At 42.0% G+C, this 13979-nt stretch overlaps 1 protein-coding gene across 2 annotated transcripts in view; it reads right to left on the bottom strand.

Moving 5' to 3' along the window:
• Positions 1 to 13979, bottom strand: part of LOC145357011 (innate immunity activator protein-like) — a 63711-nt gene that overhangs the window by 22258 nt on the left and 27474 nt on the right. For both annotated transcript variants that reach the window (XM_080210054.1, XM_080210053.1), the window contains exons 6-8: positions 9449 to 9484; positions 7780 to 8041; positions 2643 to 2795 (exon numbers count right to left, since the gene is read on the bottom strand). In XM_080210054.1, the coding sequence (XP_080066180.1) occupies positions 2643 to 2795; positions 7780 to 8041; positions 9449 to 9484 (451 nt within the window). The remainder of the gene's footprint in view (positions 1 to 2642; positions 2796 to 7779; positions 8042 to 9448; positions 9485 to 13979) is intronic.

Below are 13979 nucleotides of genomic sequence, written 5' to 3'. Positions count from 1 at the left end.
GCGTGATATTGTGTGATAAGAGGTTGAGCATGCATATTATTTTGATAGAGATTTTCAAAATCATAAGCAGGGCTGGATAGACTAAGCAGAGAGACACTGTTTATTGCTTGTAAAAGGATTGGAAATGAGAAGGCACAGATTTGAAGTGATTTGTAAAAGCAGCAAATGTGATCTCAGAAAAAGCCTTTTCAGGCAGAGTCGTTTGGGTCTGGAATGCATTGTCTGTAAGTGTAGTGGAGAGAGCTTCAGTAGAAGCATTCATAAGGGCATTAGATGATTATTTAAATAGAAACAAATTTGCAGAGTTACAGGGAAAAGGCAGAAGAATGGCAGTGAGTCATAATGCTCATTTGGAGAGCTTATGCAAACTTGATGGGTTGAATGGTTTTCTGCAGAATAACACTTCTGTGATCTTGTGAAATTTCTATGCCATACTTTAAAAATAAAAGAATTTTAAAAAAATGTGATTTAATGGTTCAAAAGCTGTAGGACCAGTACGCTGGACTCCTCTGAAATAGTCTTTGTGTATAATCTTATCAGCCATTCACACCACTCTCCCACTGCAGCCAGGGCAGAGAATTTGGCTCTCAGCCAAATCTCTGTTTTCTGCAACAGATTGGGAAAATCCCACCGGTGTGAACAGTCATAACATTGTGGCCTAGGTGCTTTTTTTCTTGCTTAGCTGCTGCCCTAGATGTGGCTGAGTTTAATAGTGCGACGTTTTTATCCCTCTGCAAGGATAAATGTATATTAAAGTGTCGTGTCCATCGTGCTGCCTTGGGGAAGAACCGTGACAGACAAGCAACTTTAAAAAGGATTTATCTCGATTTGATTTTAGAAAGGAATAGTTGTCAGACCTGGCTGCTTTAAAAGGCACAAAGGTGCATTATTATCAGTACGCAATGTATAGTTCATTGCTCTTATCCTTGCAAGACCATCTAACCACCAATAACATTATCAGAGTTTCACTACTGTGTGTACGAGCTACATCAACCTGTCCTGTAAATCCCACCGACTAAAAGTCAAGTGTTTTCCCAAATTTATTTAAAAGAATCCATCATCCATTTTTTAGACTTCCTTGTGGGCTGTGATGTCCATTTACCCACACAATTCCTATTGAATGCAGACCAGTAGAGGTTATAACATGTTATGAAGAGGTTATAACTTGCTGGGGTTGGCACTTCTGTTCAGAGAGGGCAAAACACAGGAGATTGGAAAAAAATAAATCATAGCAATGAGCTAGGATGGAACTAATGAGACCAGGAGTAGGATACAATAGAGTGTGCATGATATTGCATCTCACTGGGCTTGTACTCGTTAGAGTTTAGAAGAATGAGGGGAGATCTCATTGAGACTTATAAGATGATGAATGGGATGGATAGGATAGAGGTGGAGAGACTCTTCCCGCTCAAAAAAGACAGTAGGACTAGGGGGCACAGCCTCAAGATAAAAGGGGAGTGGTTTAGAACGGAGTTGAGGAGGAACTTCTTCACTCAAAGGGTGGTGAATCTCTGGAATTCTCTGCCTGTTGAAGTGGTGGAGGCTGCCTCGCTAAATATTTTTAAGACGCGGGTTGATGGGTTTTTGATAAGAGAGGGGATTAAGGGTTATGGGGTGAGGGCAGGAATGTGGAACTGAGCAGTGACAGAACAGCCATGATCTTATTGAATGGCGGGGCAGGCTCGAAGGGCTGGATGGCCTACTCCTGCTCCTATTTCTTATGTTCTTATGTTCACTGCATATCTGACCTGGAAGTATTTGATGACAAGACTCTATTCTGCCTCCATTGTTTAAAGTTTATGTTTTAGTGTCACAAGTAGGCTTACATTGACACTGCAATGAAGTTACTGTGAAAATCCCCAAGTCACCACACTCCGGCGCCTGTTCAGATATGCTGAAGGAGAATATAGCATGGCCAATGCATCTAACCAGCACTGGACTGTGGGCAGGAGCCAAAGCACCCAGAGGAAACCCACGCAAACACAGGGAGAATGTGCAGACTCCACACAGACAGTCACCCAAGCCGGGAATCAAACCTGGATCCCTGGCACTGTGAGACAGCCGTGCTAACAACTGTGCCACCGTGCCGCCCTCTGATACTGCAGCATTTCCTCAGCATTGCACTGGAATGTCAGTCTAGACTTCTGTGCTCAGGCCTCAAGAGTGGAACTTAAACCCACAACTTTCTGACTCCGGGACCAGAGTTCTACCAACGGAGCCACAGCTGGTTCTATTTGAGTATTTGTCAACACTTGATAAAAAATGTTTTAAATTAATCCCCTAAGTTAAAGATGCTGCTGATTGATCCATTTTATGGTTTGTTTGAAGATAAGGGAATCTTTTGTTGTGGTGTAACCTGGAAGCCTGACTCTGGTTAGTTTGATATTGCAGATCTAAGGTAATGTGTAGAGACTCAGGGTGTGGTAACAAATTTCACATATAAACATTCAACGTAACAGGACTCAATGCACACATAATTGGCAATATGTGGAGGGACCTTCTGGCAAATTGTCTAATATCTACCCTACGTATAAATTGTGGTGGCTTTTCCTCAGAGTTTAAAAATACACATTGGTGTAGATTTTAGTTGGTTAGAATGGATTCCTGTCACTCAATCAATTATTTCTCCGATTCCTTCTTACCTAGCTGTCTGATGGTGGATACGTTCTCGCATTTCTGGGGTTGCTGGTGCACTTATTGAGCATTGATGCTGATACGGCTGGTTCCTCATTTCAAAATGTTGAACACTTACAAGATCACCCAGTACAGAATCCGTTGGAGTCACTGCTGGACTGCTGAAAGGTTTAAAAGAATAAAGTTAACAATGCGATTCACAGGTAATGTTTAGCAGTATAATTATGTAAATTGTTCCTCAAGTTTTAGAGAATTTTCTAGCAATGGGCTATCATGGAAACAAGGGGGAAAATATTCACCAATGTTGGCACAGTGGTTAGCACTGCTGCTACACAACGCCAGGGACCTGGGCAGCCATGGGTGACTGCCTGTGTGGAATTTGCACATTCTCCCCATGTCTGTGTGGGTTTCCTCTGGGTATTCGGGTTTCCTCCCACAGTCCAAAGATGTGGAGGTTAAGTTGATTGGCTAAATTGTGTCCGGGGGCAAGCAGGGTAAATACGTGGGGTTACAGGAATAGCGCCTGGGTGGGATTGTTGTTGGTGCAGGTTCAATGATCTCCTTACACTGTGGGGATTCTATCTACCTATCTGAATCATCAAAATGTCCACGCGTTTAGTAAGACACTCAGCTTTCTTTAAAGTAATGCTAGATATCACAGTGCTGTGCTTCACCAATAAAACAAACTGGAGCTTATGGCACTAATATCATTTGAGGTTATTACTAAACCAAGTAAACATCACACATCTAATCTTCATAGATTCCAGACCTACAGCAAAATGGCTAACTTCTCAGATGCCCCTGAAATGGCCCAGCAATTCACTTTTAAAAATCTATAATCAGAATAACACCAGACCAGGTTCAGGCACACCCTGCCTCATTGTCCTTGTAAAGAGTTCCTCACAAACATATGGGGATCTGTGCCAAAACTGCGAGAGCTGTCCTGTCCACAGACCAGTCGAACAAATGTCTGGCACTGTCATACTCAGAGTCATAGCTTTCAGCCAATGTCTCAGACTCCTCTATCACTACTGGTATATCTTATCTCACTGGCAGATAAACCCACTAGATGTGTTGGCACGGGTGTACAGTTGGAAGAAGTGATCTTGGGAGTCTTCAACATTTACCAAGGAGCCCATAAGGTCTCATACATCAGGTTCAACATGGGAGTGGAGCCACTTGCTTCTTACCATGAATTACCATGAATCCCTCAGCTAATGAATTAGTACTTCTCCAGACTGAACATCGCTTGGAAGAAGCAATGAAACTAGTAAGGGCACAGAACACATGATGGGTGGGGACCTTCAGTATCCATTACCTAGAGTGGCGCAACAGCATTTGTTACTACTGACCAAGCAGCTGAGTCCTCAGGAACATTTTTGTCAAACTGGGCCTGTACAAGGTGATGAAAAAAGACAACGGGCCGAATAACATACCTCTACTCTCATTTTGTATGTGTGTATGCATTTGACCTTGTCCTCACCAGTGTCCCTGTCATAGAGGCATCTGTCTTGACGGCATTGGTAGGAGTGTCAATAGCATAGACTTTCTACGAAGGAAGTCATGTCTTCCTACCGAACACACCTTCAATCATGTTGTGAGGCACTACTACAATGCTAAACTCTACATTTATGAGGTGCTGAGGGCCATTAGCATCAACAGAAGTATATTCTCCCACATGTCGTAATCTCATATAACCATCGTTATCAAGCCAAAGGACTAATGTAGAAGGCCATATTAGGAAGAGCAGCAGGCATCATTGAAAATTAGGTGCCAGCTTGATAACGTTTTAACACAGGACTACATCCATGTTAAACAGCAGAAGTAGTGTGCAACATACTGATGTAAGTAAATCCATAATCAATACTACAGGAGTCTCTGCAACTTGTCACAACCAGTCATGAATTGTGGTCAAAAATTAAACAACTAACAGAAGGGAGAGGTCCCAGAAGGGTGAAGGGCAGCATGTAATTGCAAAAGACAAGGCTGAAGTGTTTCCAAACATGTCGAGTGAATGATACATCTTGCCCTCTTTCTGAAATCCCCATTACCATAGAAGCTTGGGGTGAGTCAGTGCAGTTCACTCTATGTGATATCAAAAAATGGCTGATTGCCTTGGATAAGGCAAAGGCTGTGAGACATGACAATATTCCTGCTGTCGTGCTAAAGACCTGTGCTCCAGAAATGGCCGTGTCCCAGCCACCCGATTTCAGTACAGCACAAAGTTCAAAATTGTCCAGATGCATCCTGTCCATGAAAAGCAGGGCAAACCCAATCCAACTAATTATTGCTTCATTAGACTTATCATCAGACAAGTGACGGAAGGCGTTGTTGATAGTGCTATCACGTAACAGTTACTCATAACTGGCTCACCTGACACTCAGTTTGGATTCTGCCAGGACCACCCAAATACAGACTTCTATTCAGCCTTTGTTCCCATATAGACAAAAGAGTTGGACTGAAGAGGTGAAGTGCATGTCCTTGACATCAAGAAACCCACTATAATGAAGTCAACGGATATTGACAGGGAAACTTTCTACTGACTGCAGACATACCTAGCACTGTGGCTGTTTGAGATCAATTATCTCAGCTCCAGGACATCACTACACAAGTTCCTACAGCTGTATCCTTGGCCCATTCAGCTACAGCTGCTTCGGGATATCCTTTCCTCCGTGTTGGTTAGATAAATTTCATTTCTACACCAGTTAAACTGACATGAGAGTTGAATGCCATACTCAATCCACTTTCCAGTTTATTATGCACAAGAATGCCACATGTATTATTGCTGACTCAGATTCTATCAGGATACTTGATTACATGATAATGCAGTCAAGCATGTAAAACTGGTTTACAACAATAGAACAATCAGATATTGGCAATTCAGACAGAAACTAACGACCTGCGTAGGTTTTTATTTTGGCTTTACCTGGTGTCAGACGCATTTGATATGGTTAGCATCCACAACTTGATTTCTGATCACCCGTGTGAGGTTTAACTGGAGTATCAGAGGACATAATTGGAGTTTAACTGGAGTATCAGAGGACCCTAACATAATTAGGGTCTCAACATTGTGGCGAGTAAGTCACCTGACTCCCCAAAGCTTGTCCACCATCCACACAGCACAAGTCAGAAGTGTGATGGAATACTCTCCACTCGCCTGGATGAGTGCAGTTCCAACAACACTGAGGAAGATTGACACCATCCATGACAAAGCAGCCCACTTGATTGGCATCCTGTTACCACCTACAACATCCACCCTCTCATCCAGCGACACAAAGTGACAGCACTATGTACCATTTACAAAATGCACTGCAGCAAGGTTCTTTTGACAGCACTTTCCAAACTTGTGACCTCTACCACCTAGAAGAACAAGGGAACACTACCACCTGCAAGTTCTCTCCAAGCCACACACCATCCTGACTTGGAAATATATCACCGTTCCTTCACTGGCATTGGGTCAAAATCCCTCTCAAACAGCACTGTTGATGTACCAACACCACATGGACTGCAGCAATTCAAGAATGCTGCTTACCAGCACTTTCTCAGGGACAGATAGAGATAGGCAATAAAGTGTTGGCATTGCCAGCAATGCTTATGTCCCATTAAGGAATGGGAGAACATGTGTACTGCAGTAGAAAACATCAAATTATATCATTCACAGAGCATCAGTAGATTCAAGGCACCCATTTGTACAAACTTGTGCAATCTGACATTATATGCAATAGCAGAAAGCATAGTACTTTACTATTTTGCAAATTTTAAGAATTCATTTTTGAATTTGAAACAAACTTAAGCTATCAAAGTTAAATGGGATGATTAAACTTGATGGACTTTTGTAGTGCTACTTATCACGAGTCGTTCTGTGCTACACAATGTACGATGCCATTGATTCCATTGCATTTTTAATTCTAAATAGTGCAAAAGTAGTAGTGATGCCCTTTTGGGTTTGAATTGTAAGATTATGCGCATATTTGTGTTGAAACTATTGATCAGTAACCTTGATTACTAATGAAAAGTTTGTTTTTTCTAAAAAGAACAATAAAACAAATGATAATAAACAAATCATCCCAAGTTGCAAATGGGCATGAGTTAGGTTGTAGGTACTGTAATCAATTCGTAACAGGAGGCTGGTGGTTTATGTAGGTTGGTAGCAATGGTATTTGGGGTGGCTTAGCAATATTGTGAAATGCTGTGGAAGCATTTGGGAATCGGGGGTGGACAAGGCATGGATGCTCAGGAAAGGAGGCGAAAGACAGTTGATGATGATTTCTGCTAATTTTAGGAAATGGATTTGTAGTACGAAGAATTGTTTAATCCTTTCATAAAATCTGTCATTCACCTCAGTGATCAACTTCACATAGCCTCAAACCCCTTCTGGCTGGGTCCCTATTCAGCACAAATTAATGTAAAGACCCCTCCTGCGTTGCCAGCAGCTGAGTTCCCTGTCACTGTTTTTAACTTTGCAGGATGGTCCAAAACATCACAGTAGAGTGGAATAAAGGCATGAATGCAGGGGGAACTTATGGTTCTGTTATGGATTGTTACAGGTGGACCTCTCGCATTGAAGGGGCAATAGAAACAATAAAGGATCCAGGCAGTAACACCACCACCTGTCCATAACACTGGGCTGTGGGTTTCCAGAGACAAGAAAGCATCACTACCACAGACCAAGGTTTAGGAAAAAATAAGTTTAATTCTGAGAGGAAAATCACAGAAGACATCATAGAATCCCTATAGTGCAGAATGAGGCCATTTGGTCCAGCAAGCCTGCGCCAACAACAATCCCACCATCATGTAGGGCAGCATGATGGCACAGTGGTTAGTACTGCTGCCTCACAGCGCCTGGGACCTGGGTTCAATTACAGCCTTGGGTGACTGGCTGTGTGGAATTTGCACATTCTCCCCATGTCTGCGTGGGTTTACTCTAGGTGCTCCGGTTTGCTGTCACACTTCACAGACGTGCAGGTTATATAACCTACATATCTTTGGACTGTGGGAGGAAACCGAAACTGCACACCGAGAAAACGTGCAAACTCCACACAGACAAGACACCTGAGGTTGGAATTGAACCCGGGTTCGTTCATTCTGCAAACATGACCCTGAGCTTCTCGTTGCCTCTCCGTTTAAACAAAATCCATACCATACCTTGACTTGCTGCTCAGAGAGGAGCTTCTCTTCACTTTCTCGTATGGTTCGTCAAGATTGGACTCCATCCATGCTGTGTCCGTGACAGGAGATTTTTCATAATCACGGAATTGATAACAGACTGGAGTCAGCCCTTCCAGGGTCTGGGGTGGGGTGGGCCTCCTGGGCTGCAGAGGAGGCAGCGGTGAATGATTCCTTTGAATCACATGCCCAGTTATTAAGAATTCTGTTGATGAATTTTGGCTGTGATGGTGTCCATTCTCTGTAAGTCAGGGGAAAGCAAACAAAAACATGGATCAAGATTATGCAAAAAGATTCAGTTTGATACGTAACCGGATTTTTTGATTTTGGCCAACATAAAATAATTATCATTTGTGACATAAGAAATTGTGAAGTCTTTTGGCCCAGCAAGCTCACTGCTTTAAAAACCATCCGTGAGAATCATGTTAAAAAGTCCAATAGAAAACAAACATAACTATTAAGTTATTAGTTATGAATAAATTGGGCAGCATGGTAACACAGTGGTTAGCATTGCTGCCTCACAGCACCAGGGACCCAGGTTCAATTCCCGGCTCTCAAAAGAGAAAATGCTGGAAAATCTCAGCAGGTCTGGCAGCATCTTCCAGCATTTTCTCTCTAGGTTTCAGATTCCAGCATCAGCAGTAATTATTTTTTATCAATTTCCGGCTTGGGTGGCTATTTATGCAGAGTCTGCATGTTCTCCCTGTGTCTGCATGGGTTTCTTCTGGGTGCTCTGGTTTCCCCCCACAGTCCAAAAGACATGAGGGTTCGGCGTATTGGTCCTGCTAAATTCTCCCTCAGCATATCTGAACAGGTGCAGGAGTGTGTGGCGACCAGGGGATTTTCTCAGTAACTTCATTTTGTAGTGTTAATGTAAGCCCACTTGTGACTAATAAATAAACTTTACATATTAATAGTTTTACCAAATTTAACATTACGATTTAAAAAAAATTGTTTTACAGGATGTAGATGTCGTGGGGCCAGACGAGCATTTATTGCCCATGCCTAGTTGCCCCTGAGTAAGACAATGGTGAGCTGCTTCTTAAGCCACTGCAGTTCCTGAGTTGTATATACATCCACATTGCTGTTAGGAAGAGAGTTCCAGGATTTTGACCCAGGGACAGTGAAGAAGTGGCCGATATATTTACAAGTCAGCATGGTGAATGACTTAGGGGAAACCTTATGGTGGTGGTGCTCCCATGTATCTGGTGCTCTTATCCTACAACATGATGGTGGTTGTGGGGTATTGGGGGCAGGAGGATGGGGAGGAGGAGATGTGATGTGTCATCACTGCCATCATCAAAATCATGTCCAATTTTGAGTCCAAACAAATGAAGGTTCTCAGAAGTATAGAGGCGCAGGTGATGGCTTGTTGAGTCATGCAGCATGTGGAGAAAGTCAAAATGAGCTAAATGTATAGACAAAAGTTGATCTTCACAAACTTAATTCTGTCCATAGAAAATCCATCTCATTGACTCTCAAAGTGAGAATGAACATTTTGGGTAAAAAACTTAGCTTGGACAGTTTATAAAATGAGTGTTTGCCTATAGACTGTCTGACACCTCATCTAATTTCCCATTTACCATCGTCACTTGCTCAACCCCAGGCCAATTGCAACCCCTTTGCGCTCCACATGTTGAGAACTTACCATCTTCTTGAGAACTTTCGTCAGAAGCAGTCAATTCTGAAAACAAAAAGGGTTTGGAAAAATGAGGTTTTAATGCAGCCAAGTCAACTGTTTACACTTTATGTTTCTATTGAAGCAAATTATAATTTTGGAAACCACCAAGTACTATTTCATTGTCAACTGATTTTTTTTCTACTGTTTATTAGGTCCACAGTGATAAAGTCCAAAGTGATAAGGTAGAAATGATATCCCAGAAGTTTGATCATGCCCCAAGTCAGGCCTATGGTACGCAATGCAGCTGCCTGTTGTTCACTTGGTTGTGGGAACCATGTTAAATTGGTGCTGCCAGCTCTTTCAAATGAGTCAGACATGCAGCAGTGGCATTCAATCCATTATTGGCTACATTATTGTATGGGTGTAAGGGGAGCTATCAGACTTCACCAACGCCACTTAAAGGCAACCAGCACCTCTTAAAGGAGACCCGCACTTTGGATGCAGACAATAGCTAACTGTCACCACAGTTTAAGATGGCTGGAAGAGTTTCAGAGAGGAAACTCAGACGCAATCTTGGAGGCCCAAATGTAGACTATCAATGGGCCGAGAGATCAAATAGATAAAGGCTTCATTTGGCTCAATGAAATCTAGCCTCCCACAAATTTTGCAGTCCGGTATCCTGCATTTAGGTCATCGCAGGCGTCGGCACACCCGAAGTGCAATGGGCTAGCCTCGTCCTGGGCGAACTACCGACTTGATCATAGTGTACAGGCTACTAATGGGGCTGTTTGTGGAATGTTGATGCAAGGGCAGGGGGGTGGCTGTCAATAGGCCCCTCCCTTCCTGATGCTGGGCCCTTTGATAAAGCAGCAAATGTCTTGTAACAATGGAACCCCCCTGGAAGCTGGTAAACAATCCTGACAGTGTTTGCTTTTTGGGCTTGCCATATGGTAAGCCCCCGTCCACATTGCTGGACGAATACCAGCAGCAGTGGGAGGAGGCTCTTAAGGGGCATCCAAGAGACCTCCCACTATAGACGCAATCAGGGCAGAGGCAGGGGAACAGTTCCCACTTGACATCCTCCATACCAATTAAATAGCCCTCCCCACCATGACAGAGGGCATTAAATTCTGTCCATTTTTTGTCTTCGTAAATGACATAGGTAAGATAGATTATTTTTAACAAGGTAAAGTCCACACTTAGGATTGGTGATTGAGGCTAACGTTAATTGGCATTGTATCTTGTGTCTTTGATTTGTAAGATACCCATTCCAACAATAAAATTGACACCAATATCACATACCATATCATGCTTCATTTTAATTAATGTGCTCCGGGGTGTTTGAGCATAATCTATCTAAATAATGTGTTACTTTTAATATTAATACAAAATATTTGAAAAAAGATAGATCCATTTTCTTAAAGGATCAGTGCCCACAACACTGCAGGAGGAAAGATTAACTTGCTCTGAGGAAATGTTTGCTAGGGAAAGCATGTGTCTCCAGATATCAATATCCCTTGAAAGTGAGGAGATATTTGAGGAGTGGCACATAGGATATTTTCACAAAATAGCTGTGGCCTAGCTGAGCTTTATTAGTCAAGAATTGCACTGCAAAAACAAGAGTGTTATATTAAACCTTTATAAAACACTGGCCTCTGCTAGAAGATTGTGTTTGTGATTCGCCTTTGAATAAATTTCTTTATGGCCTTATGAAATTTGCCCAACGTAGTTTGTCTTAATGGAATAATGCTGGTAATTTAAGCAGATCTTTTTCTATTCCTTAAGAATTCTTAGGTCGCTACAGTGCGGCGCCATTATAACACGATGGTTGGGGTCCATAAAATGTTAGCGCAAAAAAGCAGGGTTGCGCTAAATCGGGGTGCTATAGTTATGTTGTGGACGATTTTGGTGTCCGTCGGAGCTCTGTTTGTTTACACAATCACTACATGTTTCATTAATTTTTACAAACCTTTTGATTGGCAGATCCAGGCTAGTTTAAAGTGGGGTTGTTTATTTACACAAACACTTTCATGGTCCATTAACTGTGAAGTACTTCCTCTTTTGAACAACTGTCTAATGTAGTTTTTTTCTAAGTGTGAACCTGTTTTATCTGAACTGGGCAAGGGGGAAAGCATGTGCTTTCTGTCCACAATTTCTTTCTAAGGCAGATTATTTTCACTTTAGAAATAGATTGCAATAACCAAAGACTTTTCAGTTCCTGGAAAGAGCAAAAAAGAAGGGTCCAATGATTCATCACGTTATATCCAAATTTGCGCTAATTTGGGGCGCATAAAATTGGGGTTTCACTGTACTCAGTTTCTGGTAAAAGGTGGGGGAGTGGTGCTTCACAAGGATTCGTGCTTGACTGTTGCTATTCACCATTTGGGCAGAGGAATTGGAGGTACAATTTCAAAATTTTAAGATGGCACCAAATATGGAGATATAGGTAATTCAGAGGAGGGCTGTGACAGGAAAGCATTGATAAACTTGCAGAAGGGGTGGCTAATGATGAAACAAACTCCAATAAAGTTAAATGTGAGGTGGTACATTTTAGCAGGAAGTATAAGGAGGCCACTCCTTGGAGCAGGAGAGCAGATACACAAATCATTTCAAGTGGTGACGTTGGTTAATGAGGCCTTGAAAGATAAAACAAAGGACTCGTGCTTATTTTGAGAGGGATAGAATTGAAAAGAAGAGAAATGATACAAAGCATGTATGGAACCTTTACTCAAATACATTTGGAGTACTGTGAACAAGTCTCTGTACTGAGAGGTGACCTAATGGAAGTCTTTCAGATTATCAAAGAGTCCCTACAATGTAGGAGGCCACCATTTGGCCTAATCAAATCTGCACCGACTCTTTTTGACAGAGTAGCTTACCCAGGCTCTTTCCCCCACCCGATTCCCATAACCCTACACATTTCCAAGGCTAAACCATCTAATCTTGGGACACTAAGGAGCAATTTACCATAGCCAATCCACCTAACCTGCGTATCTTTGGACTGTGGGAGGAAATCGGAGCACCCAGAGGGAACCCACGCAAACAAAGGGAGAACATACAAACTCCACCCGAGGCCGGAATTGAACTTGTGAAGCATTATGTAAGGATTTGATAAGGTGGGCGTAGAGAAAATGTTTCCACTTATGAGGGAGACCACAAATAAGCCCATTAATGTAAGATATTCACTAATAAATCTAATAGGGAGTACAGCAGAACATTCCTTGTCCAGTGAGTGATATCGATGTGAGTTGTTGATGCAAAAGATTTAGGTGCATTTAAAAAGAAAGTAGACAAACTTATGAGGGAGAAAATTACAAAAAAAGATACGTTTATGGAGTTAAGTGAAGGGTGGGATGAAGTTTTTGTGGAGCATAAACACCAGCAGGGGCCTGTCAGGTCAAATGTCCTGTGTCTGTGTTGTAAATACTTTGTAATACTTTTCAGTATATTCCTTCAGCACAACAAGCTTGATTGCTTTTGCAGCTGTTCATTGCTTGAAGGATGGGGCTTAATAACTCTCAGTGATCTCAACCATCAAAAGAATACTTCAGGTGTGGCAACCTCCCTTTATACTCTCCTCTAGCATTAGGTAGCTTGTGTGAATTGCTGCTCGTGATGTCCTCGTACATTTATTGGATGCCTGATCAGACACTGTGCCTCCAATAATTATGTACTTAAGTATGTTTTAAGAGATTAAATAATATCATTAATGCCATGTGTCTTGTAAGTATTAATAAATGATTATTATTTTTGTACAGTAAATATAAAATAACTAAATACATCTAAAACATCAAAACATACACTACAAGGTGATACAAATGGCAAAGTAAAGATGTGTTTTGAAAGCATATAGGATACTCAGTTGTGAGGCAATAACTTTGATCATAGATACTGGCTTTGAGTTTTATCTGTAAGATAGATTATGTGGTTGAAGAAATCTATCTAAATGTTCTTTTAAAACAAAAATGCATCATTCTGCTACTTAGTTTAGAAGTTTAGTTATTTATTAGTCACAGTAGGTTTATATTAATACTACAATGAAGTTACTGCGAAAATCCCCCAGTCACCATACTCTGGCACCTGTTCGGGTACACTGAGGGAGAATTTAGCCTGACCAATCCCTAACCATGATGTGGAGATGCTGGTGTTGGACAGGGGTAAACACAGTAAGAAGTCTCACAACACCACGTTAAAGTCCAACAGGTTCATTTGGCAGCACTAGCTTTCAGTGTCTCAGGCTCTTTCATCAGGTTAGTGAGGACTTGTGTTTTCAAACAGGTCATATACAAACACAAACTCAATTTACAAGGTAATGGTTGGAATGTAAGTCTTTACAGGTAATCAAGTCTTCAAGGTACAGACAATGTGAGTGGAGAGAGGGCCAAGCACAGGTTAAAGAGGTGTGTATTGTCTCCAGCCAGGACAGTTAATGCTAACCAGCACATTTTTCGTACAGTAGGAGGAAACTGGAGCACCTGGAGGAAACTCACGCAGACACGGGGAGAACTTGCACACAGACAGTGACCCAAGTCGGGAATCAAACCCAGGTCTCTGACGC

Source organism: Carcharhinus amblyrhynchos, chromosome 22 (assembly GCF_965287045.1).
Source record: "Carcharhinus amblyrhynchos chromosome 22, sCarAmb.v2.hapA, whole genome shotgun sequence".
Classification (NCBI taxonomy): Eukaryota; Metazoa; Chordata; class Chondrichthyes; order Carcharhiniformes; family Carcharhinidae; genus Carcharhinus; species Carcharhinus amblyrhynchos.
Note: the sequence above shows the minus strand (reverse complement) of the source record. Positions and strands in the feature narration are given on the sequence as shown.